This window comes from Euleptes europaea, chromosome 13 (genome assembly GCF_029931775.1).
Source record: "Euleptes europaea isolate rEulEur1 chromosome 13, rEulEur1.hap1, whole genome shotgun sequence".
Taxonomy (NCBI): Eukaryota; Metazoa; Chordata; class Lepidosauria; order Squamata; family Sphaerodactylidae; genus Euleptes; species Euleptes europaea.
The window spans coordinates 5,719,288-5,744,871 of record NC_079324.1 but is presented as its reverse complement, the minus strand read 5'-3'; the positions used below and the strand labels follow the sequence as shown (position 1 = coordinate 5,744,871).

Genomic DNA, 25,584 nt, shown 5'->3' with positions numbered 1-25,584 from the left:
TGTTTTGGTCTGTTGGCGTTTGGATTTTTTAAAGATAGGAAGAAGGGGAGAAGTCAAAAGAAGCTGTAATTATGGAGGCAAAACTATTATCTCATCAATGAGCCTTCTCCTGTAAACAGACCAGGAAGTGAAGCTTCACGGTGTCTTCAGGGATACCACCGAAAGCCAAATTGCTTGTGCCTCTTCTTCCCATGGTTTTAGATAATGGCAATAGTGACCTCTTCACCGCTATTTGCCATTGTCAGATATCTCCTCCACCTAGCACCCTCCAAGTGCACCTCCTCAAACTCTGGCCCAACTCCCACTTGCTTAGGGTTCATAGTGCGTGCAGCTGCACCCTTTATGTGATGTTTGTGGTTTTCTCAAAACATTGTATTTTTTCAGGCCTTCCCCTCTAATGTGAGTACTCACCTGCAGTATGAAGTGGCATGGTCCAGTTGCAGTGAGAACAACGCCTTAGACATGATGGCGTGAAGCATTCTTCAATTTAGGTGCAATATGGCAAAGATGCTGGTTCACCCTGTCATTTGGGAATCACTGTGGCTTCTAGTTTGTTTTCCTCATGTGGATCAGAAGTACATCCTGTTTCTTGAAGGGATGATTTGTATATGTGCAACTGAGCCCTGCAGTCTGTCGAGTCATATTAATAATGTTCACAGTCGTAGATGGAGCAAAATGTATGTCAAATTATTATCTGTATTTTTCCTTTGACGTGTGAGGTTGTAAATTATTTAAAAGTTCTCTTTTCAACGGAGACTTTGGAAAGAAAATCCTAAATCAATGGCGTTGAAACTTCACAATTCAATTATTCATTTTATAGGTTTCTAAATATCCAGTTAATAGAAGTGGACTACTGTGGTGCTGTACTTACAGGATAAAAAGCTAAGCTGCACATTTCTGTAGCAAAACAAAGATATTGCTATTTGTAGTCTTCATAAATCTGGCCGGCTGTGCTGTTTAAAATGACAGTTACCTGGCTGCTTGAGAGTTTCATGTAATAACATTTCACTTTTGAGGGAAAAATATATGCTCTAATATAACCCATACTATAATGGTAAATTTCAGAGCAAATTCAGACAACTTTCTTGTGGTTTGAGAATAAATTGCAAAGGACAATGAAACCCATTGCAGTTTCAGGGACATCTGAGTTCTGCCTTTGTATGTGAAATAAATCCTTCTGCATTAACACCTTGAAGTTCTGATCAAGAATGATTATGCAGATTTCCAAGCATCTTTGAGGACATCTTTATCTACAGCAGGGGTGGGAAACTTCAGGCCCGCGAAATCATTTGTTTTGGCCCTTCGTGGGTCCTGGCAGATCTCTAGCTCAGAAGGATCTAAGATTGGCGGTCCGCCTCCTCCCTCAGACAGGAGTAGCCTCTGTTCAAGGCGGATGCAAGTTTGTTTTGCTGAGAAAAGGAACCTTCCCCCCCCTTGCAGAAGAGTCGTTAGCTATGGAGCTGCTAGGACCACCCAAGAAACTGTTAACCCTTTCCCACCCAGGCTGTGGAGAAACATTCCCTCTGTACTACAAGAGGGCTGGGGGCAGAAATGGTGACAATGGAGGGGCTAAAGGGGGCAGGGCCAAAATGCGCGGGGGTGTTCTTAGCCAGTGTGTCCTCATTTCATCCCTGCAGGCGGAGGTATCAGGAGCCGGCTGTAGAGTCCGGCCCCGACCATGCGAAGCAGGAGCAACTCCAGTGTGTGGCTGGACGGCTACCCCCAGCTGGTGCAACAGACCATCCTGTGCCACCAGGTGGGCAAGTGCACCACCGGTTGGATGCCTGCCTGCTTGCCCTCGCCGGGTCATCTGGGTTAGCTGCCTGCTTGGGGCTTGGTCTGCTAATTTTTGAGTTGATAATTTTGTATGGCCCGCTAATGATGTTATAAATATCCAAATGGCCCTTGGTGGAAAAAAGATTCCCCACCCCTGATCTATAGAGTAAATGTAAAAGAGACCTGTATTTCTGGGTTTTTTAATACTGGGAAGTGATGCAGCTGAGATGTTTCTATATCAGTGTTCCAGTTCTTCCCAAGCAAATATGAAACATAAAAGCTGGGATTGCTTGTTTCTGAATGACCACATGTTTATTATTTGGTTTAGGGTTTCTGAGGATTTCCACATACAGGTGATTCTACAGTTGCTCACTAGCAAAAGGGTTGGTGGCTGTTTTTGGAACAATACAGGCTGTAATGCATTTGTAAGTAGTGCACAGAGCTTTCTGAGATGGTGGTACGCTTCTGCATACCTGCAACATTCATTCACTTTGATTCTGATTTATGTCTATACATCATAGGACACTTTTCAGAGAAGAGTAAATACTTAAAAGAACTGTATACTGTCTTCTGACATGTGGTGGGGTTCAGCTACCTGTAGGTGAAAAATGTGTACACTTGGAGTTTGTGTTATACTTTTAACTGACCAACCATAGTGTATTCATGTGAGCAGATACTTTATGTGTGCAGTGATTTGTCTTAAATATTTCTACCCCACCTTTTAATTCCCTTAAAGAACTTCCAACGTAGAGTCCAAGAATAAGAGGATACAATAAAATCACAACCCCTCACAGCTTTGGTGCTACAGTCAAACAGCCTTTATCTCCTAATTTAGGAAGATGGGCGCCTGGAGAAGGATCTGTGTAGGTAATCTAAGATTGGGCAGGTTCTTACTGGAGCAGGTATTGGCTTTATTTTGTGTCCCATGGTGCTTTACAAGAGTTTCCAGTGCAAAAAAGGGCAGGTCCTTGTTTCCCAGAGTTTGCAGTCTAGATTTTTGTGTTGGAAAGCTAGCAAATGATGAGGAGGGTGAAACAGAACTAGCAAGGGATAAAGGTTAGCAAATGCTGCTCAGTATTACTTAGGTTTGGGGTTGAAGGTTAAGAGGTTGTCAGATGCTTCACAGAAAAGTTGAATGTAATTGGAATGTTCAGCAGAACATTCCAATCTCTCTTTAATTCTGCCTGGTTAAAACTTTGGTTGAAGTTTTAGCTATTGCTTTTGTCAGAATTATAGTTAAAAGCTGCTTGTCAACTCAAACTACATTTCTTCTTTGATTCAGTAAATAACTGGTATCTTAGCTGGGTTTTGCTGCTAATTCCACTAGTAGAAATCCAGTTTTCAAGACTAACATGTCTAATAAATGTGTTGAATTTATGCTTAGATATGAGGCTCTCAAAAAACATGAACATTCCATATTCAGCAGATTTTGTGGGAGTCTAAATGAAGGGTGCAATAAAAGCCTGAGCAAGAAGAATTCCCCTGGCCTCCCACATACTGTTCTTGTTAACGTGTTACATAAGTAGATTTAATTAGGATAGTTTTAGTATACTGTGTGCCCAGAGATTCTCCACAGATCATGAAGTCCACTCTTGCATGTGTGTGTTTTGTCATCTGTGCCATTTTCCTCTGCACATTTCAGAAATGCAAGGCTGTCAACAGAATGGATCTACCATCAGGAGCCGAGTCAGTTGTTTTCTGTGTGGAGGGGATGACATGCAGTTCTTGTGTGCAGACCATTGAAAAACATGTTGGAAAACTGAATGGTGTTCACGATATTAAAGTAAGTAATTTAACCAACCTAGCTGTGGCTACCATATTGGGGGCTACATAGAATGTGAAAAGGAATTCTGAAAAAAAATTAACTTATACTTTTCATAATTTTGCTCCCAGGAAAAAAGAGAGACTATAAGAAGAGTCTTGTGGCACCTTAAAACAATTTATAGCATAAGCTTTTGTGTGCTAGACCCCATTTTCTCAGCTGCATGAGATGGATCTTCTGTTGGCAGGCATATGTGTATGTGCGTGTACACAGTATGGAGAAAGCAGTTGTAAATAGCGGGGTTGAAAAGCCAGCCCTAACATATAGCAAGCCCAGGTTTTGACACAATTATGTAGAATTCATATAGTAATGTGTGATGATGCAATCTTCTTAACTAACACTTCTAAGGGCTGAGAAATCCCCTGGCTTTGTTCAGGTCTCAAGAAATGCAGTCAGACTTTTCAGTGAATTCTAGTTTAGCGGTTTCATACTGGAACCTTCTTTTTAAATTTGTGTGTGTGTTTTTTGAATAGTGATTTTTAGATTAGCAACATATAGTCTTGGAAAATATATAGTCTTGGGTTGTTATTTATTTAGATAATTTATATCCTGGCTCTCTGGAGATCTACTCTTGGTGGCTCACAAGTAAAACAATACCATAAAAATAATAAAAACAACATCAGTTGTTTGGGGAGGGGCTTTGATGACTTTGATGGACCTTGATGGTCTGATTCAGTATAAGGCAGCTTCATGTGTTCATCAGTTGCCAATATTAAAACAAGTTGTGGGTAAACACAGCACAAACCTACTACTGAGCATCCTAAAAATATCCATAGAGCAGTCCTCAAACTAGAAGCAGACCAGTAAAGCAGCTTAAAAAAGATTAAACCCTCTGGTTAAAAGCCTGAATGAAAAGGAAGAAATGTTCTGGGCTGACATCTGAAAGACAGTAAGGTACATGCCAATCAAGCCTCAAGAATCAGGGCATTCCAAAAGCAAGATGCCACTACTGAAGAAGTCCTGTCTTGAATGTCCACCCGCATCACCTCTTTAGGTGGAGGTCACAGGCAACAGGGCTTGGGAGGCAGATCTTAACTGGCAGGCTGGACAGTTATGGGCAGAGGCAGCCCTTCTGGCTGGCGTCTGGTCTCTGCTGGCTGGCTCATGTTGTGTGTAAGAAGTTGCCGTGAGCCAAATGGGAAAGTTAGGCTATGAGTGTTTTCATAAAGAAGTTACTTTAAATTATGCCCAAGGTTTCCAAGAGACTGTGAAATCCTGAGCTTCTTGCACTTTGTGGCCTCTTGACTGTGGCTTACAGCTTTCTTTTTTCATGTCACTTGTAAGTAATCTGCTGATGAAGGATTCCCCTAAACATCTGAGAGAGTGGGCTCCACTCAGTGAATGTTTCTGCTAGAGTAAGAATTGGTTAGTCTGTCAAGTGCCCGCAAGACTCCTGCATGCATTTATTGCAAGAGACTCACTCCTGCTCTGCAGTTTGTATGTGGACCCTAGTTGGAAATAGCTGGTGGTCCTGCTGAGCATAGCTGGAACAACAGGAGGGGCCTTGTTCTCTCATCATCCTCTGGTGCTGAATGGCTGGCTGCTCATGAAGGAGAGCACTGGGTGACTGCTAATCAGGCCATCCAATAGAAGGAGGCTTGTTCTCCCTCCTTCACCTGAAGAGTTCTGGTTTTGCTAGCAGCCGATTGATATCTTACCTTCTGGAAAATGACCTTTGGCTTCTCATGTCCTCTTAAAGGTGGCCGTCCTGGTCTAAGGGCAATGTTGTTTTGAGAGCCTGTACTTGGATTTAATTGTAGATAAATCCACGCAAGGCAGTCAGAAACAGAAGCAGAACAGAGAAGCAATGGTGCTTAAAGAGATTACACTTATTTAATTAGATCATTGTGGTTGTGTCTTGCCTGAGGAAAATGTAAAATTTGAAGTTAATGTAATGGATTCTTGAATGGTATTGGTTTGTCCTTTCAAAAACCAATATGCTGGGAGTAGATCCAATTTGAGACATTTATCCTGTCTGATTTGAAAGACTAGTGTCATTAGCAAGACCATGTGGGGCTAAAGGTTTGAGTAGTAAATCACTGCTGCTTGCTATATATCTTGCTTTGTGAAATCTTTAGATGCCTTCTACCAATGGAGCCAACTTTGATGAACCATCTTCCTGGGGTGCTGGTTCAGTTCCCAGAGGCAGCTTATCAGAAATGCTGCTGCTTTTCTAGAGCAGCAGGTTTTGGTTAACCAGATGTTAGAATGGGAAGAGGGTTGCTTTTGTATCGCTTAGCATGGTAAGAGGGCACAAGGCTTCCTAGCTATATTCCATCGCAATATCGCTTACACCTATCTGGCTTCAAAAGAAAGACAACCAGTTTTTTCAGGTTTCTTTTAGCAACTTAAGAGAGAATGGTGGAAATCTCATACGGGTTAAACAGAGTTTTTAAAAGCTGTACCTCGGTGTCGTTTAAGTAGACAGCAACAGGAGAGCTCAGCCACCTGTCCTCGATGTTGTTCTCTGTAAGTGATGAGTGTCCAGTCGTGTGCAAACCTTCATCATCCTGACTGCACCAAGTGTGCTGTGCAGCTGCCTCTCTTCTCCCCCTCCCTGCCTTGTGCTTCTCTAATAGCCTAATTATCACCAGATATGTTTAGCTAAGAGTCTAGTGGCATCTTAAAGTCTAACAGAACTTATTTGAGCATAAACCTTTGTGAGTAGAGCTCACTTTGTCATCCGATGCATGAACAGTTTCTTGGCAGAAACATTTATGTTTCAAACTGCAATCAGAAGGGCAAAAGAAAAAGTTGTTTTCAAGAGACACCGAAACATGTATGGTCTCTGTACCTTTCTTGATTGAATTGAATTTTCCATGTTAAATTTCATTCTGTACTTTTTCTTGATTAGAGTTTACTTTCAAATATGGAAACATACAGCTGGAAGGGGCTCCAAGAGTAATTTTGTCCAACCCTCTGCACAATGCAGGAAATTCACAGCTACCTCTCCTCCCCCCCCCCACTCCCCACGTGACCCCTACTCAATGCCCTGAGGAAGGCAAAAAATCTCCAGGATCCCTGGCCAATCTGACCTGGAGGAAAATTAATTCCTAACCCCAAAGTGGTGATTGGCATTTCCTTTCCTTTTATTTCAGGCTCATCTGACCAAAGGTCTTGAGCACAACGTGCATAAGATAAAATATTTTTAACATTATAGATTATTATAATGTACAGCAGCAGTAACTTTAAATTCTTAAAATACTTGAAACACTTTAAAATCAAAATGACAATTACCAATAAATGAGTTACTTTACAGGCATAACAATAACCACAATAGTAATATCACTAGTTAACAATACTTTAGCTTTGTCGTGCCTTTAAGGAAACTATTATTACCAAATATTTCACGACATATTTGGTTATTTCTGGGTCAGCATCGCCCAACAGAAATGGAACCACCCCAGAGTCAGCAGGAAGATGATATCTAGATAAAATGGGCGCAATCCAGGTGGCCCTGGGTGTAGCCCATAGATCACAAAATAACAGAAGGTGATCTATTGTTTCAATTGCTCCTGATGCACAGACGCATAGCCTATCTGAAAATGAGATTTTATCAAACCGACTGCTCAATTGGCATTTCCCTGGGCATGTAAGAAAGGACCACAAGAGCCGAGCACTGGCTCATCCATTCCTGTCCTTCCTCTCCTGATCTGCCTAAATTCATAATGTATCATAGAGTCAGCATTGCTGTCAGATGGCCATCTAGCCTCTGCCTAAAAACCTCCAAAGTAGGAGAGCCCACTACTTCCCAAGGAAGCCTGTTCCACTGAGGAACCACTCTGTGGTTCTTCCTAATGTTTAGACAAAAAAACTCTTTTTGATTTAATTTCAACCCGTTGGTTCTGGTCCAACCTTTGGGGGCAACAGAAAACAACTCTGCACCATCCTCTATATGACAGCCCTTCAGATACTTGAAGATGGCTATCATGTCCCCTCCCAATCGTCTCTTCTCCAAGCTAAACATACCGAGCTCTTTCAACTTTTCCTCATAGGACTTGATCTCCAGACCCCTCACTATCTTTGTCCAGTTGATAAACATAAAACAATGAAATATATTTATTATAAAGAGCTTATGCATATATTAAAAACAAGCCCATGTGGCAACAGATACAGGGTTGATAATATAAAACAACATGCCAAATGCATTTTGGCCCTCAGGCCTTCTTCAGTGGTCTAATACAACATATTTTGCACACACAAAATTTCATAAACAAATATAATCATTTAGTGTCAGCCCGGGTATGTATTGTAAGGTGTAATACAAGTGAGTGTTGCTAAAATATATATAGAAATGTATAAGTACACATTCAAGGAATGTAGTTAAAATATTTCTTTCTGGACCAGGCTGGCATTACATTAGGAGTGTGCACCTCATTATAAACCAAAAAAGACAATTGTCATTGTCACATTTTAACTACAGTTAATAGGAACGAGAACTTCCCTGGTCAGGTTCATTCCTGGCTTCTGAGATTTCACTAGCCACATACTTTTTCACCATAGCCACCAGTGTTGCAAAGTTTCCCCCACCCTTTAATAGGTGTGCTAATTCTTAGACTGTTACTATGAGATTTGTAGTTGTCAAACTGTTTCCCCCTGTAATGTTTAGTCCTTTATCCTTTTAACACAACCTTTTAACAGTTCCTTTCCTTTTTCTCTCTCATAAAGTAGAATTTCAAACCTTCTGTTGTTTTTCTCTTACTCCTGTGAGCTGGCCACCAGTTATGTACCTCAAAAAGCTTTTGAAAAACAGTTTTCTTGATTTCTTTCGCTCTTAAGTACTAAATGTATCTGAGTGTTTTGTCTGAGGCAATCTATTTGGATTTCTTTGTATAACAGAGCTTAGTGTGTTCCTGGCTATTGGGGCTGTGTGTGGATTGCTACTTAAGACACTGCAGAAAGTACTGTATGAGAAATTAATACTGTATTATTGTGTGTGGGATTCTGAAATAGTCTGGCCACTTTGATTGTGGTTCATCTTGTAGCTAGTCGTCTTGTCTTACAGATAATTCCAAGTTAATTTGTGGTTTCATAGGTACAATCTTATACTTCCTCCTCATGTGAGCGAAACTCCTGTCCAAATGGTCATTATAATAGGACAAAGCTGTGTGATATGTTAATGCCGCCTTCAACTGTTCTAAATCTTGGGTTGGCCAAGTTGTCAGGTATGTTTTCTCTCTCTTTCCTGACAAGGTTTCACTGAAAGATAAGAATGCAGCCATTATTTACAATCCTAAACTGCAAACTCCAGAGGCACTAAAGGAAGTTATAGATGACATGGGATTTTCTGCCACTGTTGCTGATATGAATCCGCAGCCCATTTTACCAGACACTCTTTTTCTTACAATTTCGGCTCAATCAAGTTTAACATGTGAACACATCCGCATCAACCTCCTGAAGACCAAAGGCATCTTGGATGTGAAAATCTCTTTTGACAAAAAATCTCTAGTTGTAACATTTGTGTCTTCAATTATAAACAATGAGCAGGTCAGTCAAAGACTACAAGAAATAAGTTCAGCTAATACAGCACATGGGAGTAATCCAGAAAGGTACGAAGATTTGAGCTTGCCCCAACCCAGTGATGTTGTGCTCAGGATGAAAGTAGAGGGGATGACGTGCCATTCCTGCACTAGTACCATTGAAGGAAAGATTGGCAAACTACAAGGGGTCACCCGAATTAAAGGTAATTAAAGATAATTTTGAAGTTTGATTTTAACCCTGATGATTTTTCTGGCTTTTATAGATGTTAAGATGGTTTCTACAAGCTCTTTTGAAACCCCCAGTAGTCTGTGAACATCTGAAGCTGTCCTATACAGACAAGTCCATCTAGTTCAGTACTACAGCTGACTGGCAGCAGCTCTTCAATGTCCTTCTCATGCTTTGCTACCCACGTATACTGTGCTAACTGGAGGTGTGAGGAATGTACCTGGGGTCTTCCGCATGCAAAGTAGGTCCTCTGCCTCTGAGCTATGGCCCCTCCCTAGTCTCTGTGCATCAAAAAAGTCTTCAGCTTTCCGTCACTCTAGCAAGACCAAGAAACAAAATCCAGTTGTGCTTCCTAGGGCCAGAGCTAGGCAAGCAGGTAAGGGGCTCATTCCAGTTGGGTAGCATTCCTGCCCACACGGTATGACTCAACTGCATTGCCTGTGGGGGGTGGGGAGGAGAATACTTGTCAGGCTTCTCCCGCACTGGCAGCTTGAGCCTCACCCCCTGCTGATGTGTTACTCGGTTGTGTCCTGCTTTGCCAGGTTTGGGCCGCAGGCTGCACTTTGCACTGTTGGCTATTGTACTTGATCCATTTGATGCACAGTGAGCATGGATTATCTTACAGGCTATTTATGGATTACTTATGGTTGTATCGAATCCTTAACATGGAAGGAGACCTACCTGTAGTGTACCCTTTTTGTAACCAGAGATTTTAAGCTGGATATTATGTGACAGCAACACTGATGTTTCTCCCCATTTATCTCCTAGTTTCCCTGGACGCTCAGGAAGCTGTGGTGGTATTTCAGCCTCATCTCATCACATCGGAAGAAATTAAAAACCAAATTGAAGCTGCAGGTTTTAAGGCATCTATAAAAAAACAGCCTAGGCCCATCAAGCTAGGTGCTATTGATGTAGAGCAACTAAAGAACACGCATACCAGATGCTTGGAAAGAGCTCTTCGGGAAAACCCAGAGCATGCTCACTGTTTAAAGACTGTTAAATTCAGGGTTGATGGCATGCACTGTAATTCATGCGTCTTCAATATTCAGAGTACCATATCAGCACTCCCCGCAGTAATCAGCATAGCAGTTTCTTTAGAAGACAAATCTGCTGGTGTAAAGTACAATCCCAGCCTAATCAGCATCAGTGCACTAAGAAGAGCCATAGAATCAGTATCACCAGGGACTTTTAAGGTCAGCCTTCTTGATATGCCTGAAAACACTGAACTGTTGAACACACCTCAGTCTCCAGTGAAGTCTCCTTTGCAAGATGTCAGCAGCACCATGCATCCCCTGACAATCGTTACTGTGATAAATATAGAGGGAATGACCTGCAATTCTTGTGTGCAGTCTATCGAGGGTGTAATTTCCCAGAAACCAGGTGTGAAATCAATATGTGTGTCACTTCTGCATCATAACGGGACTATCGAATATGACCCCATGCTGACCTCGCCAGATGACTTAAGAACTGCAATTGAGGACATGGGTTTTGATGCATCCTTAATAGGTAATACCATCTGAGGATGAGTCTGAGACAACTGATTAGTTCGGGTGTTACAAATAAATTAGGGTCCCTGCTCCTTCAGACTCTCATCTGATTGCATCCCATTCCACAGGACTTCTGATGAGCCGTCCGGCCAAGTTTGAGACTCAGTCCTAGCACTTAGAATTGTCTCTGTTAATGCCAGGGTCTCTTTGGAGAGCCTCCAGGAGTGCATTTCTGGGCTCTGTTCTGACACAGAATCATCTCTAAGTGCTTAGATTGGATGATGATGATGATTAGTCTACACTTAATGCAGATACTGTGGGAAAATGGGTGAAGGGGTAGGGGGCAGAATATTATCTTTCTGTTAATTTCTGTGAATGTTGATGGAAGATTGTCAGATTCAATCCCTAGGAATGGAGAAGGAACAAACCCCAAATGGGACAGATTTGCAGGAATCTGCTTATCTCCAATACCAACCTAAATGTTTTCATTGGGGAAAAGGGCAAATGCAATTGCCTCTTTGGAAGTGAGTGTTTTCTGAAGCATATTCACTGGAAAAGACAACAATGCTAGGAAAAGTTGAAAGCAGCAGTGGGGGGGAAAGAGGAAGACCCAGCATGAGATGGATTGACTCCATGAAGGAAGCCACAAACCTTGGTCTACTAGACCTGAGCAAGGCTATTTTGGAGGCCATTGATTCATAGGGTTGCCATAAGTCGAAAGCGACTTGGTAGCACTCAGCACACACGTACACACATGCTGCTGAGCAGTACTATCCCTTTAATGCTGAACCTAGGCAATTCTGCCATGAGACAAGGTGGAGCAGCTGCCTTTGGAGATGGATTTGGTGTGCTGTCCAGGCGACAGAGTGAGAGACATTGCGTCCTGGCCCATGGGGCACAATCTATCAAGTGGCTCTTCTTCACACAATTCCCACTGAGATGAAGGGGGCATCACACAAGGATTGGGCAAGGAGCAGAGGGGCTGCTTTGTTTGAAAATGGGCTGTCCATTAGAATATCACTTTTGTCTCCCCTGAGTGTGTGTTAAGGGCCATCTATTCAGCTCCATTCATCTATTACAGAAGTGCCTTCAGATAGTTCTTACTGCATTAATTTTTCTCAGAAATATGTGTGAACTTTTCATATATAAATTCAGCAACACTGGAATGTTTCTGACAGAATTACTGTAGTTCTGCTTTTGTTATCATTGTTGGTGAACTTGTATTGTTGCTATTAGCTGCAGTAACTGTCAGGCTGATGGTTCTTTTCTGTTCCCAGCGCCAGCAAAGTCAGACCCCATTGCGCTACAAACACAGCCCTCACAGGAAATGCTGGCAGAGTCTCAGGATAATAAATTCTCCAGCGTGGAACTTCACTCCAAGTTGTCACCAGCTCACGTTAAGCAGGAATCAAAGGAGCCGTCCAAGTGTTACATTCAAGTCACTGGCATGACGTGTGCTTCGTGTGTGGCGAACATTGAAAGGAATCTGAAGAGAGAAAATGGTGAGAAGATGTTTTCCAGTTTGTTTTTTACCTAAGGTGGTTTTCAGTAAGAGCATAAAATATAATTAAAAACCATTAAAAATTGTTACTGGTGCTGTAGAGAAAATTAGATGAACATTTAAACTGAGGTATCAAACCCCAAATGCAGCATAAGGGACAAACCACAGGTTACAGGTGAGGCTGGTGAATGGGCCACCTGATGTGCTGTAAACCTTAAAAAGCAGGAGGGGGGATATATGGCAGTGTGGTGGTTCAGAAACTCTTTTCTCCTGTATAAATTTTATGATGTAAATTGGCCCTAGAAGGGGGGGAGCCCATATTTTACTTCTTCCCCTGTCAGTGTAATAAAAAAATCAAGAAAGATTTCTCCTTCTTTCACTTCCCCCAAAGAATTCAGTCTCTATTTTGCAAGCGCTATAGCCACAATCCAACCCCCCCCCCATGTCTGATTTCCAGGTTTTTAAAAAAAGTGTCAGGAGTCAGATCTCCCAAATACGTAGGTCCATTAAGTATTCTGTTTGTGTGGCTTTTAAAGACTGGCATTAACCTGCTCAAGGGATGGTGGAGTGAGGGGAGATGCTAGCTTTTGGGTGGCAGAATGAGAGCAAACTGGTGCCAAATTCCTGGTCTTGCCCTCTTGAGCACTGAGTTCCTTGTAGCACCCCCCCCCCCCATGCTCTGATCAAAATTTGAACTATGAGGATACCCAGTAAGCATCGGAGGGAAGTTTGTACTTTTGGTTTTCTTTCCCAGTTTTTTCTGTGGAAACTGTGAACACCAAGGTTTTGTTTTGTTTTTTAATTGTTTACAAGCAAACATGAATTTGCCCGTCACTGCTGGTCTCCAGCTGAAATTGTGTGTTGTGACTCAGCATCACCTGCTACCTGATCCTTTACCAGAAGATACGTTTAGGATTTTCTGCATGCAGATCAGGTGCTCTGGCCCCTCCCTCAAGCCCCATGGGACTTCTGTGACCCCACAATTCAGAAATGCTGCAGATCACACACATGGAAACAAAAATATCAATACTATAATAAACCCCTTATACTTTTACACAAGTCCTTTTGGTGCCAGAAAGTATATTTAATTTTCCCAAGATTTTGGGGAGAGGGGCTCAGTAAGGGGCTTGTCTTGAAGGAATTTGTTTTTTGTTTTCTGTGTCTCAGAGTCTGACAGTAGCAGCTGTTTTGTTATTCTCAATCTGTAAAATGTGAGTGAATTTTCCCCCACAGTCCCTGATTCTTGGAGTTGTGGGTCTTAAAAAATCCCTCATGTTTGTGGTCTCCGTGGACTCCAGGAAAATGGGGAGGAGCATTCCCTGTCAACCCGGAAGTCCTATGCAGTTTGACAGATGTAGAACCCTTGGATGGAATGAATCCCAGTCCGGATTTAGAACTTGGTGCTTTCTCTGGTTTCTCTGGTGTGCACTGCTTCCGCCAAAGTCTGCAAATGTGCTGTTTTCGAGGGAGTCCTCAGCATTCTGAGCTTGTTTTGGGTCCTGCTTTTCACACACTGACGTATACCTGTGAGAATAGCCTTGAGTATAAGTCTTCAGGAAGAAGCTGTCTACCTTTTCCTTACCTGTTCACAGCACCAGTGCTGTGTGCGCATCTTTGCCTCTTCCTTTCCATCTGTCTTGCTCAGCTGATAAAGAGATGAATATGTGCAGGCAGCCAGTATGGGACTGTGTGGCTCTTGTTCCAGCTGCTCTGGAGATTGAAAAAGGGTGTGACATCTTCCATTGTGTTTTGTTCCAATTCCTGGCTGCTGCCAGCCTTGTTTTTCTCCCCGCTAAAAGATTAGCAACCGAGAACCTGGTAGGGGGAATCTAGTGTAGCATTATAATGGCTGACAGTTCTGGTAGTGAAGGACTGGGGAGGGCTTGCAAGGGGTCTGCAGCAGCGGAGAGGGCAGATGCTGGAGACCGCTCCGCTGCTTGTTTGAAGGCAGTTGCTCCTTCCAGGTAAGCAGCCAATTGTGAGGCTGCGTTAGATCAAGTGCTTTTGTGGGATGCATCCTTTTATAGGTCAGGTGTCATTATTGTGCTGAGATTCCTCTGCAGCAGGCTAATTAACTCAGAAGCAAAAGCAAACTATTGTGACATGTTGAAGCTAATAATGACTGTATTTTAAAAGCTGAAACTAGGTCGATGAATAATTAAAGTAATAAGATGAACATGGCTATCCAGGCGTAGTCTCTTGCAAAGTTGCTAAGTAGTACCTGTGTACGAGAAAATCTCTTGGTAGTTATGGAAGTTGTTTCACTGGCTGTCAGTTCAATTCTGAACACAATTCTTAGGTTGCTAATTTGTTTCCAGCTTGAAGGGCATCATGGGTTTGAGAGCCGATGTGGTGATTCAAGTTTTGGAGTAGGATCTGGGAGACCCAGGTCCAAATTCCCCCTCTGCCAGGGAAGCTTGCTGGTTGATCTTGGAGCAAACACACACTTTCAGCTTCACCGGGTTGTGAGAATAAAATGGGGAAGAGAACAGTGCAGGCTGTTTTGGGTCCCCATTGGGGAGAAAGGCAGTTGTAAATGAAGTGAACAATTCAGTATGCTGATGCATTCCTTTAAAGCCCTAAAAGGGCTCTGACCTAGGGCACCTTAAGTAAGTGAGCCAGCCAAAGATTAAGATCTACATCAGAGACTCAATTATTCTTCTCCCCAGTCTCAGAGGCAAGGGCTGGTAATTAGGAGGGCAGGGCCTTTTCTGTAGTGGGAAAGTTCTCAAAAGAAGAAAAGTTGGTTTTTATACCCCGCTATTCTCTACCTTTAAGGACTCTCAGAGTGGCTTACAATCACCTTCCCTTCCTCTCCCCACAATAGACACCTTGTGAGGTAGGTGGGGCTGAGAGTTTAGAGAGAACTGCAACTGGCCCAAGGACACCCAGCAGGTTTCATGTGAAGGAGTGGGAAAACCAACCCAGTTCTCTAGAGTCCGCCACTCTTAACCACTACAGCATGATGGCTGCTCCAGTTTTTTGCCAACATCGTTTGATTTATTTAAAACATTTTTATCCCGCCTTTCCACTCTATAGCTAAACAACAATTAAAAACAGGAAGAAGAGGTCACTGAAGGAATGCCAAACGAAACAAAGCCCTACACCTACTGGTGGAAGGTAATGGTAGTGGTAGAGGGGGATGGATGAATCTCCCTGGGGAGGGAATATTCCACAGTTTTGGTGCCATAACCAAGAAGCCCTGTTCTTGGATTGTCACCCATCTAGCTGCAGATGATGGAGTCACCCAGGCCAGGACTGCTAGCTAGGTTGTGGGCCCCATTTGGAATGCTGGTTTTGGCCTTTGAAACTGTCAGTGGTCTAGGGCCAAGGTATCTTCCTCCTGCTATAGGAATCTATCCCTTCGCTCTTTGCTGACTCTTTTCCCTCTGTCTGAAGCGTCTTTGGTGGCTGCACAAGAAGCTGAGGTGATAGGCGGAACTCTGTTCAGGAAGGGGTTCACTTGGCCCCATCAGCGCTTGGCTTTTTCCCAAGAGGACAACTGAAGCAGTGAATAGCTAGTTAATGTAAGCTTTTGGCCCATTGAACTAGAAACCACAGCAGAGACAGTTAGATTTAAAGCTCTGTCTTAGCTCCCATCCGAGTGGCAGGCGAACCCTCCTGGGCTCCAGCCTGACTGGTGAAAAGGGTGATGGGGATTGCTGTCACAATGTAAGCTTTTGGCCCATTGAACTAGAAACCACAGCAGAGACAGTTAGATTTAAAGAAGATGGCTTTACTGGTTAAATAGGTATTACAGAGCATGAAGGGAAAGGTGACAGCAATGAGCTTACTGCTTAACACTCAGCAGTATAAAGGCAAGGATATTTGCAAGTGATTACAGAACACAAACATAGTTGCTGTTTTCAGGACTGTTTTTAGAGCTTTAAACGGGCTTTGGTATGCAGGATTGTTTTTGAGCGTAGTCAGCGATAGAAACGAAAGCAAAACAAAGTAATTGAAATACAAAGTAACTGAGATACAAAGTAACTGAGATACAAAGTAACTAAAATACAGGCCTGACAGTTAATTACAAGAGGGGAGCATGCAGGAACTGGGAGTGGAAATCCCACCCACCCACTTTCATCCTCCTCTCCCCCCCCCTCTGGCTTTTGGACCATTTCTCTTCCCACCCAGTTCCTCACTCCTCCACCCCCACTGTTTCTCCTCCCTCCCCACCTTTGTCACTCCGGCAGTGTCTTTCTGGCTTGGCAAAGCGACACCTTGTAATAGTGAATGCCTCACTGTTGTGATCGGCTTCCTTGACAAATTTTGGCCATGAAGTAGCTGTCTTGTGATTGGGGTGTCTGTCATTGCAGAAGCAAAAGTTGTATAGTTTTAAAATATTGTCGAAGGCTTTCACGGTCAGAGTTCATTGGTTCTTGTAGGTTATCCAGGCTGTGTAACCGTGGTCTTGGAATTTTCTTTCCTGACGTTTTGCCAGCAACTGTGGCAGGCATCTTCAGAGGAGTGACTGCCAATACCTCTTCAATACCTCCTCTGAAGATGCCTGCCACAGTTGCTGGCGAAACGTCAGGAAAGAAAATTCCAAGACCACGGTTACACAGCCCAGATAACCTACAAGAACCAATTGTATAGTTTTGTTTTCTACCCCTTTAACGTTTTATGGTTTTTTGCTGATCTGGGCTGTTTTTCTGAATTTGCGGAAGTATCTATCGTAGCCATGAATTTTTGATCTGCTCAAGGGCCTTACTTGTCTATTTGATGCCATACATTTCTGCTGATTGTCGTCGTTGCTGTCTGTTATATTTCACAGCCATAGGTATGTATTTATTTATTTAAAATATTTTATCTACTTTTTTCTTCTAAAATGTACTTGTTGCAGCTTTCAAAAAGATTGAAAACAAATGAATTTTAATATATCAAAGCCTTAAACATCCATAATAGCTGGATAAAGAATAAACAGCCAGTCTTCTTATTAATTACCCCGTTTGTTCTCCTAAAAAGTGCCATCTTACACCTTCATAGAAACTAAGGTGGTGTAAGGGTGTTCCATAGGGAAAAGCCCATGAAGAGGTATTGGCAGTCTTTACAGACCTGTAGGTAGGCACAGATAAAAGATTCTGCTGGGAAGAGGGGAGCTGCCCCAGGGGTACATGACATGTAAATAGCTGTAAATAGGATGTAGATAGCTCTGAGCATGTTTATCTGGTTCACTCTATCCTTTGCACGCTGCCATCATCAGTGGTTCACTAAATTTTGCACGGTGTGTGTTTGTTCCTAGGAATACACTCTGTACTTGTTGCATTGATGGCTGGAAAAACAGAAGTGAGGTACGATCCTTCTGTCATCCAGCCATCATCTGTTGCAGAATTGATTCGAGAGCTTGGATTTGGAGCTACAGTTTTGGAGGACTATGGTGAAGGAGATGGCATCCTGGAACTTGTTGTAAGCAGATTATTTTAACAAAAACAAATCCATCACCAGTTGCATTTTGCTGTTTGTAATTCAAGTTTCTAGCAAGCTTTTTTTGTACACACACAGGTAGCCTTGGTGGGCAAATAAGTTTTTGTTCAGATCCCTTTATTGTTAGAGCAGAAGCCTGTGGTGAATGGACGCAGAGCCTGCTCTTGTGCGTGTTTGTTCAGAAGTAAGTCCCGTGGGCTTCAGTGGTGCTTCCCTCAAGCGTGGCCACCATCCATTTCGCTTTGTTGTAAATAGTGTAATGGCCTCACTTGGCCAGTGTTTTATCTGCATCTTCCAAAGCAAATAACCCTTTGCTACAGTGTGGGATGGGAAGCTCAATTGATAGGGCATAATTTATCATGCCCTGCAGCTGTTCTGGCACTTGAAAAGGTGGTGAAGTGGGGAGTGCCCCGTCCCTCCACTGCATTTTTAATGGCCTATTTTAGGCTTTAAAATGGTGGGGTCATCCTTGTGTCAGACACAAGGAAGCTGTCACGTCTAGTTTGGCCCACAAAACGTGAGCCTTACTTTCTCGCTTGGGAGTTGTGGGAAATACTGGTATCAATGATACTGGGGAAGTAACATAGGCAGAAATGTGCTCTGGTTGTCCCTAACCTCCAGGTTTGCCATAGGAAATGTATACACGATTGGTGTGCCAGCTAGTATAGACTGTGCAAGTAGACCTTTCCCTGTACTGCTAATGCAAATTAAGTGTACTAGAAGACCGACAGTGCTCTTTGCTGGCGAGCTGGGTGTAAATTCTTACAGCATGTTTAGATTTCTATATTTCTTATATATATGCCACTCTTCTACCACAGTGCATGAGGCATTACGGGTTGAGTATCCCTTATCTGAAATGTTTTGGACCAGAAGCATTTCAGATTTTGGAATATTGAAAAACACAGTGAGTAACACATGCCCAGCCACACCCTCTTCCCCCTCCTTGTCACCGTTTCTCCCCCAGCTGGTGTTTCCTTTCCCTATTTATCCCTTTTTCCTCAAGGCCTCCCCGTTACCCCAGGGGCTTCCTATGTTTGTCTGCGGTCTTCTGTGCAGTCCCACATTGGGACTGCGCTTGCGCAGGCCAACCTCGGAAAGGATTCTTCTAGCTTCTTAAAATCCGATAGGGGGCACCGTACGCCATTGCGCATGCGTCCGCCTTCCCGCCCTATGACGCGGCGTCACGGCGCCCCCTACCCAGTTCGTTCTTTGCCGCCGGGAAGAAAGGACGTTCTTCTTGCAGCTTCTCGTTTCTTTCATCTAAAATTAAAAAAAAAAAAACGAACATTACGGTAATGGCGCAGGCAGCTCTGTTCAAAAAGTGTCTGCAGTGCTACACTAAAATGACTAAAACAGATGAACATTCGCTCTGCGTGTTCTGCCTGGGTGAGTCCCACAATGTGACTGCCTGCAAAATTTGTTTGCAGTTCACACCGAAGGCCCGGGCTTACAGGGCCTCCCGGTTGAAAGCTTGGCTTTATGAGAAGGTTCTGTCTGGATCTCAAATGCCGGCCTCGAAGTCATCGGCTGAGCGAGACCATTCAGTGCGTTCCAAATCAGTCGGTTCCGCGTGCTCGGATCCAACCCCTGCACCCGCTCCCAGGTCCCGCCCCCGTTCACCTACCACAGAGAGAGGCAGGAGCGCTTCCGAACCACTCCCAAAGAAGGCGCGAGCTAAGACCAAGCACTTAACTAAAAAAATCATAGGAACCGAAGGCATCCGTTTCCAAGAGTTCTACCGATCCAATTACTAGGGAGGACGAACGTACTCCTCCTCCTCTTCGTACCCCCTCCCCTCATTTTGAGAAAGAGTCATCGGATTCGGAGGTTGACCTGCCTGATCTGTTTTTAAAGGAGATCCAGGGCTCTTCTCATTCATCTCACCATGATCAACCGGTTCCAGCTACTGGTTCCATGGGATCACAGCAACAAGCTATGCCTCCAATGTCTCAGTGGTGGCCCCCCCAGTGGTATGGGCCAATTCAAGCAGCTCCCTGGCAAGGATACCCCTACCCACAGTGGGGTCCGCATTTCCAACAACCTCAACAGTTTCCGTCCTGGTCTGGTGACCAAATGCAGCCTTTAGCTACACAAGAGGCTGTACCTCTCTTGGATCAGCAGTTGCAGTTCAATCCGGAATCGGAGCAAGATGCAGTCACTTCGCTCTGAATTAGGTTTGGATGAGCCGTCTGAGTCTACACCAGATCTATCTACTGGTGACTAGCTGCCTGGCCCCTCTGGGGAAGAAATTTCTAAATTTTCAGAACAAATGACCAGAGCAGCTAAGGCTTTGGGACTCGATGCCAAGTCACTTGTTCCTAAGCCAAAAGAAAAAAAATTATCTCCTCTTTTTTCCCAAGCCTCCACGTCTACAGCCTTTCCAGTGCTGGAGGACTTTATGGACATGGCCAAAAAGGTTTGGGAGAGTCCTTCCACCACCCCATCTACATCTAGGAAAGTAGACGGCATGTACAAGGTCCTTCCTTCAGGATGTGAGTTTTTGTTTTCTCACCCAGCTCCTTCATCAGTGATTGTAGCCGAGTCTCAAAATAAACGTTTGGGCAGCCATTCCTCACCGTCTGACAAAGACAGCAAGCGTATAGATGTTCTTAGCAGGAAAACATACTCTGCAGAGGCGCTTGGGTTCCGAATTGGAAACTATCAAGCAATAATGTCAGCCTATCATCTATTTTTATGGGAAAAGATGTCTGCTTACCTGAGTGACTTACCTGACGAGCAAAAGTCGCTGGCTAAAATAGTGATATCAGAAGGAATTCAATTAGCACGTCACCAAATGAACGCTGGTAGACACGCATCTGAATCAGCTGCTAGGGGCATGGCTGCCTCGGTCTCCCTACGCAGGTTTGCTTGGCTCCGCTCCACTGCTCTGTCCCATGACGTGAGAAGTACCATCGAGGATTTACCCTTTGACGGCAAGGATCTGTTTGCAGCCACTACTAATGACATTCTCAGCCAGTTGAAGAAAGAGAAACAAGATGCCAGGTACATGGGGGTATCTGTCCAAGTACCTGGCAGTTTCCATAGACCACGCTATGGTTATAGGGGCACTTCCTTTCAACCCAGATTCCAGAGACCACCTCCCCCTCCACTCATTCCCTATGGGCAACAACGGGGTTTCCAGTCGTTGGGCCAGTTGGGCTTGCCTGTCAGGCCATCGGTGTCGGTCTCTCTCTTCCCTTCTCGGCTGCTGCCTGCTCCAGCTGAGCTCTTCTCAGCCTTCACAGGGGGTCTAGTGACTTGAGGTCCCACCTCCTCTGGCAGCCGAGAATGCTCCTGGCTGTGTCTCAGTCCCAGGGCCTTGTTCTGCAGCCTGGAATTCCAGGGGGCTGCCAGCAACTGGCCCAGGGTTGCGGCTGGCCTCCGAGCCAGGCTGTGTCAAGATGGTAGTGGTTCCCTGTCCTTCCGCAGTAAGTCTTCTTGGGCCCAAGAGAGCTCTCCATTGGGGTGGGGCCAGGGGCAATCCGACTCAAAAAGTTTCAGATTTTGGATCATTCCGGTTCTTGGATTTTCGGATAAGGGATACTCAACCTGTATATGAATTAAAACATTACAATAAAACAATTGTAGAATCAAAACAGTGAAGTCAGTAGAAGCCATCTGTATTCTGGAAAATGGCCATCTCTGTTTTCTCAGCTTCACTAATAATGCATGCAAAATTATTGATCGAGACACTCTGTTCAGCCAACCATAAAAGTGTGTGTTGTTCACAGGTGAGAGGAATGACATGTGCCTCATGTGTTCATAAAATAGAATCAACGCTTATGAAAAAGAAAGGGGTTTTGTACGTCTCAGTGGCTCTTGCAACCAACAAAGCCCATATTAAGTATGATCCTGAGATTGTTGGCCCTCGGGATATTTTACAGATCATAGAGGTAAGTCTTCTTATGAGTGGATTTAGGAAGCTTTTGTAAAAAAAAAAAAAAAGTTAACTGGAAGGGGTAAACTCCCCTGGAAGAAATGTAACTTTGGGCAGTGTCCTGAACAGGAAGTTTGGAGCTAGTTGGGCCCATTGTGGGCGGGGGGGGGGTGCATTATTAAGACAAACAGGGCCCTGTGAGCATGTAATATGCAGATGCTCCAGTAGAAGGCGAAGAATCTTTAACACTTTAACTTGGACGCTTGCAGCTCTTTTTCCAGATACCTGAATACTTGAATTTCTTTTCTGTAGGAAGCTTTTTTCCCCTACGCCCACCCTATGTACCTCCTCAACTTTCAAGTGAGATGTTTGTGTAACTCTGGTATACTAAAATATTTTATTGATCTTCTTCTAGAGTTTAGGGTTTAATGCTTCCCTTGTAAAGAAGGATAGATCTGCCAGTCACTTAGATCACAAACAAGAAATAAGACAGTAAGTATTATTTTAATCCTTGTTTTAATCTTCTAAGACTGAAATGGGGAATTTATTTATAAATGTTGCTAGTAAATAGTTTGATAGATACAGCAGTCATGTTCAAGACGTCATGTCCTTGTAGGGGCAGTATTACATTTTGTTAGATCTCTGGCAGTGAGCTTGTACGTGGCCTTTAGCCCTGACAAGTTTGTGCCACATAACATCCTAAGTGTCTCCTTGTCAGTAGAACAATGGTAGATGCCCTGATTTGCCCCAGAATCCACAGTCTTGCCTTTCAAGCTCTGCATAATTTCTCATGATTTGATGACTTTTTTGCACATCTTCTTTCATGTCACAAGGTGGAAGCGGTCTTTTGTCATCAGCCTGATTTTCTGCATCCCTGTAATGGGGTTAATGATTTACATGATGGTCATGGACAGTCACTTGTCAGCTATGCACAAGCAAGCAAACATGACCCACGATGAAATAGAAGTGTATCACTCATCAATGTTCCTGGAGCGCCAGATCTGTCCTGGATTGTCAGTGATGAATTTGCTTTCCTTTTTACTGTGTGTCCCTGTACAGGCAAGTACAGTGTGTTAAATGGTAGTGCTTAAATATCCTGTCTGCAGATTGTGTTCTGTTTAAGAAATCAGAATTTCTTTTGAATGATATTGCTGAAAGGTTGTTTGCCAAGCTTCCATTTGTCTATCAACCCCCTTTGGATCAGCATTGCCCATGCTTGCCAGCAGTAGGGTTTGAAACAAAACTCTTAGTTACGTGCCTGTTTTCATTACATCATTCCCCTTCCTAGAATATGGCAGTGAGTGCTAATCCCATATTCTTACCCCTTCCCATAGAAAACTGAAAATAGCAATGCATGTTTGTTTCCAGATAGCAAGTTAGCAGCAGTGGCGGCTATTTCTGAAGGAAAGGGGCCACTTTCTCTCTCCTTCAGCTGGATGACTGTTAGTTTGAGTGGGGAGGAGCCAGGTGGGCTGATGGAAGGAGTCTGGCTTTCTCATGGGGGGGTCTGCACTCTCAGGACCATCCTCTGCAGAGATGCAGCACTCTAAGCCCCTGGATTCCCAAGGTTTTAGGCTGTAGCAACTGCATACGATTGGACAGTTACCCTGGGATTGGGTTGTTTCTCCCTTGATAACAAATAATTTTTTTTCTTTGGCTCTTGCTGTGTGTTTGCTTTCTCAAGGCTGGGCTGCAGGGCGATTTCCTCCTCACTGTGTCACTGATTGACTGAGTAAGAAATAACACCCCCCCAGTGACCTCTGGTGGTTGAACCCAGTAGGAGAAAGGCTGTTAAGCAGATGATGAGAGGATGATGAGAGGGAACTCACCTTGGTCATCTTCTGGGCATGTAGTGGGGGTCACTGGGGGTTGGGGGGCAGGGTAATTGTAAATTGCCTGCATTGTGCAGGAGGTTGGGCTAGAATGACCCTGGTGGTCCCTTCCAACTCTATGATTCTATGTTCACAAATTTGTGGTGACTTTCAAAAGAATAGTTTTGACCAGTGCATGTGCAGGATACTCTGTATATAGCAGTGCAATGTAATTGTTGCTGCTGTTCTTGCAGTTGTTTGGAGGCTGGCATTTCTACATCCAAGCATACAGAGCCCTGAAGCATCGGACTGCCAATATGGATGTACTGATTGTTTTGGCAACCACCATTGCCTTTGCCTACTCCTTGGTGGTTCTTCTGGTTGCCGTGTTTGAGAAGGCAAAGGTCAATCCAGTGACATTCTTTGACACACCACCAATGCTCTTCGTCTTCATTGCGCTGGGGCGGTGGCTGGAGCATGTAGCAAAGGTAAACAGGAAAGGCTTATTATCTGATGTGGAGGAAAGAGCTAAAATCTTTCCAAAATAGTTGCAGCCATTCTTCTTCCTAGCAGTTAAGTCAGTTACATGACACTTGTAGCCAACAACACATGCTGGTTAAGCTTAAGACATTAAATGACAAATTAATTTCGTTAACAATAGGGAACCGGTGGCTAACGTCAGTCCATCACACTCAGATATCCTTAATTCCCCAACAACTCCAGGGCATGAAGCACACATCTTTGCCTGGCCTTTTCCCAAGTGGTCTAAATTTGGAGTCTCACCAAAAACATTTAGATTTAGACTGTCAGGTGTTGAGATGCCTGGATCCTGATGAACTTGCCGAGGGATGCATGGAGGCTCACAATAACCCACCTCTGCCCCCTCTCATGCCTCATGTCAGGTACTCAAATGTTTGTGTCCGGACATTTAACAATGTTTAGGGAACTCTGAGAAAACTGTTTTAAAGCCAGGTCTTGGAATATTGCAGGATGGGTAGGGAAGAGGGGAGGAGCCCCTGAATCTAGAACTTGCCCCCAAATTAAAATCCTATGATGTTATCCTACTCCAGGACATCTGGTATACCAAATTTGTCAGTTTCCCTGGTTGTATTTTGTTTTCCATCCTAGCTCTGGGGCAAATTCAAAATTCAAATTAAAAAACCTTTATTGGCATATAAGATCGTTCCAGGTATTCCAGAATTAGTCAAAATAGCAAAACATCAATATCAAAGTCTATCAATAGACATGAATGAAATGGGGTATGCCGGAATACAGTGGATATAAGGTATATATAAAAAATGAGTGTCTACAAGTAACAGAAATAGCAGCTATTATCTTTTTTTTTTAATTTTTATCATTAAAGCTTGCTTCAGAAACATGAAACAAGGAGTGGAGGGAAGAATTCCTATCCAGAATTAGTGGCATTAAAAATTTAGTGCGTAGGTCCACTAGCATTTCGCATTCCAATAAAATGTGATAGATGGAGTCTATCTGGTTCAAGCCACAGCCCAAAATTCTCTTTTCCAAAGGGGTACCACTAAATCTCCCGAATAAAACCGCCGATGGGAAGGCGTTTAGTCTAGCTAACATAAAAGCCCTGCAGAGAGAGGGCTCACTTAAAAAATAAAAGTAACCCTAAAGCGATCCAAAATTGGGAGAAAGACCCAATTTGGATGGAGAACAAGACAAAGGAGTTGTGGGCAGAATTGTTTGTCTTTCATGGTCAAGTAGTCTTTGCTTGATAACTCGGAAAATGGTTTGTCTATCCAGCATCAAGAAATTGTCTATATCTAATCCCAAGATTTTCAGTTTGTGTGGGATAAGTGTGAACCATTCTGTATCTACAGCTTCTTTTAATAGGAAGGGAGTAAGACGATTTTCATTTGGAGAAAAATGAATCTTAATCCAATATTTAAAGGTTAAGAGCCAAGCTTTGGTCTCTAAAGTCATCATTCCTGTTTCACTAAGGATAGATTGGAATGGGATGCAGCTAGGAAGTCCTAGTATTTGCCAGAGGAAGGAAGTCTGTACAGCTTCCAAATTTTTATTCAGTGCTTCTATCCAAACAGGTATTCCGTACAGAAGTTGTGCCAATATCTTAACTGTAAAAATGTGAATAGCTGCGGGTACATATTGGTTCCCTTTTAAGTAAAAAAAAAACGTTTAATCTGTGATGC

At 43.5% G+C, this 25,584-nt stretch overlaps 2 protein-coding genes across 2 annotated transcripts in view; one reads left to right on the top strand and one right to left on the bottom strand.

Annotated features, from left to right (window-relative positions):
- The window catches only part of MAGT1 (magnesium transporter 1), a 119,625-nt gene that overhangs the window by 67,483 nt on the left and 26,558 nt on the right, over positions 1-25,584 (bottom strand). The window lies entirely within an intron of this gene.
- The window catches only part of ATP7A (ATPase copper transporting alpha), a 50,675-nt gene continuing 28,513 nt past the window's right edge, over positions 3,423-25,584 (top strand). The window contains exons 1-9 of the mRNA XM_056859170.1: positions 3,423-3,559; positions 8,792-9,281; positions 10,073-10,810; positions 12,069-12,293; positions 17,538-17,701; positions 21,451-21,612; positions 22,012-22,088; positions 22,430-22,655; positions 23,662-23,895. Coding sequence (XP_056715148.1) covers positions 3,440-3,559; positions 8,792-9,281; positions 10,073-10,810; positions 12,069-12,293; positions 17,538-17,701; positions 21,451-21,612; positions 22,012-22,088; positions 22,430-22,655; positions 23,662-23,895 — 2,436 coding nt within the window. The 5' untranslated portion in view covers positions 3,423-3,439. The remainder of the gene's footprint in view (positions 3,560-8,791; positions 9,282-10,072; positions 10,811-12,068; positions 12,294-17,537; positions 17,702-21,450; positions 21,613-22,011; positions 22,089-22,429; positions 22,656-23,661; positions 23,896-25,584) is intronic.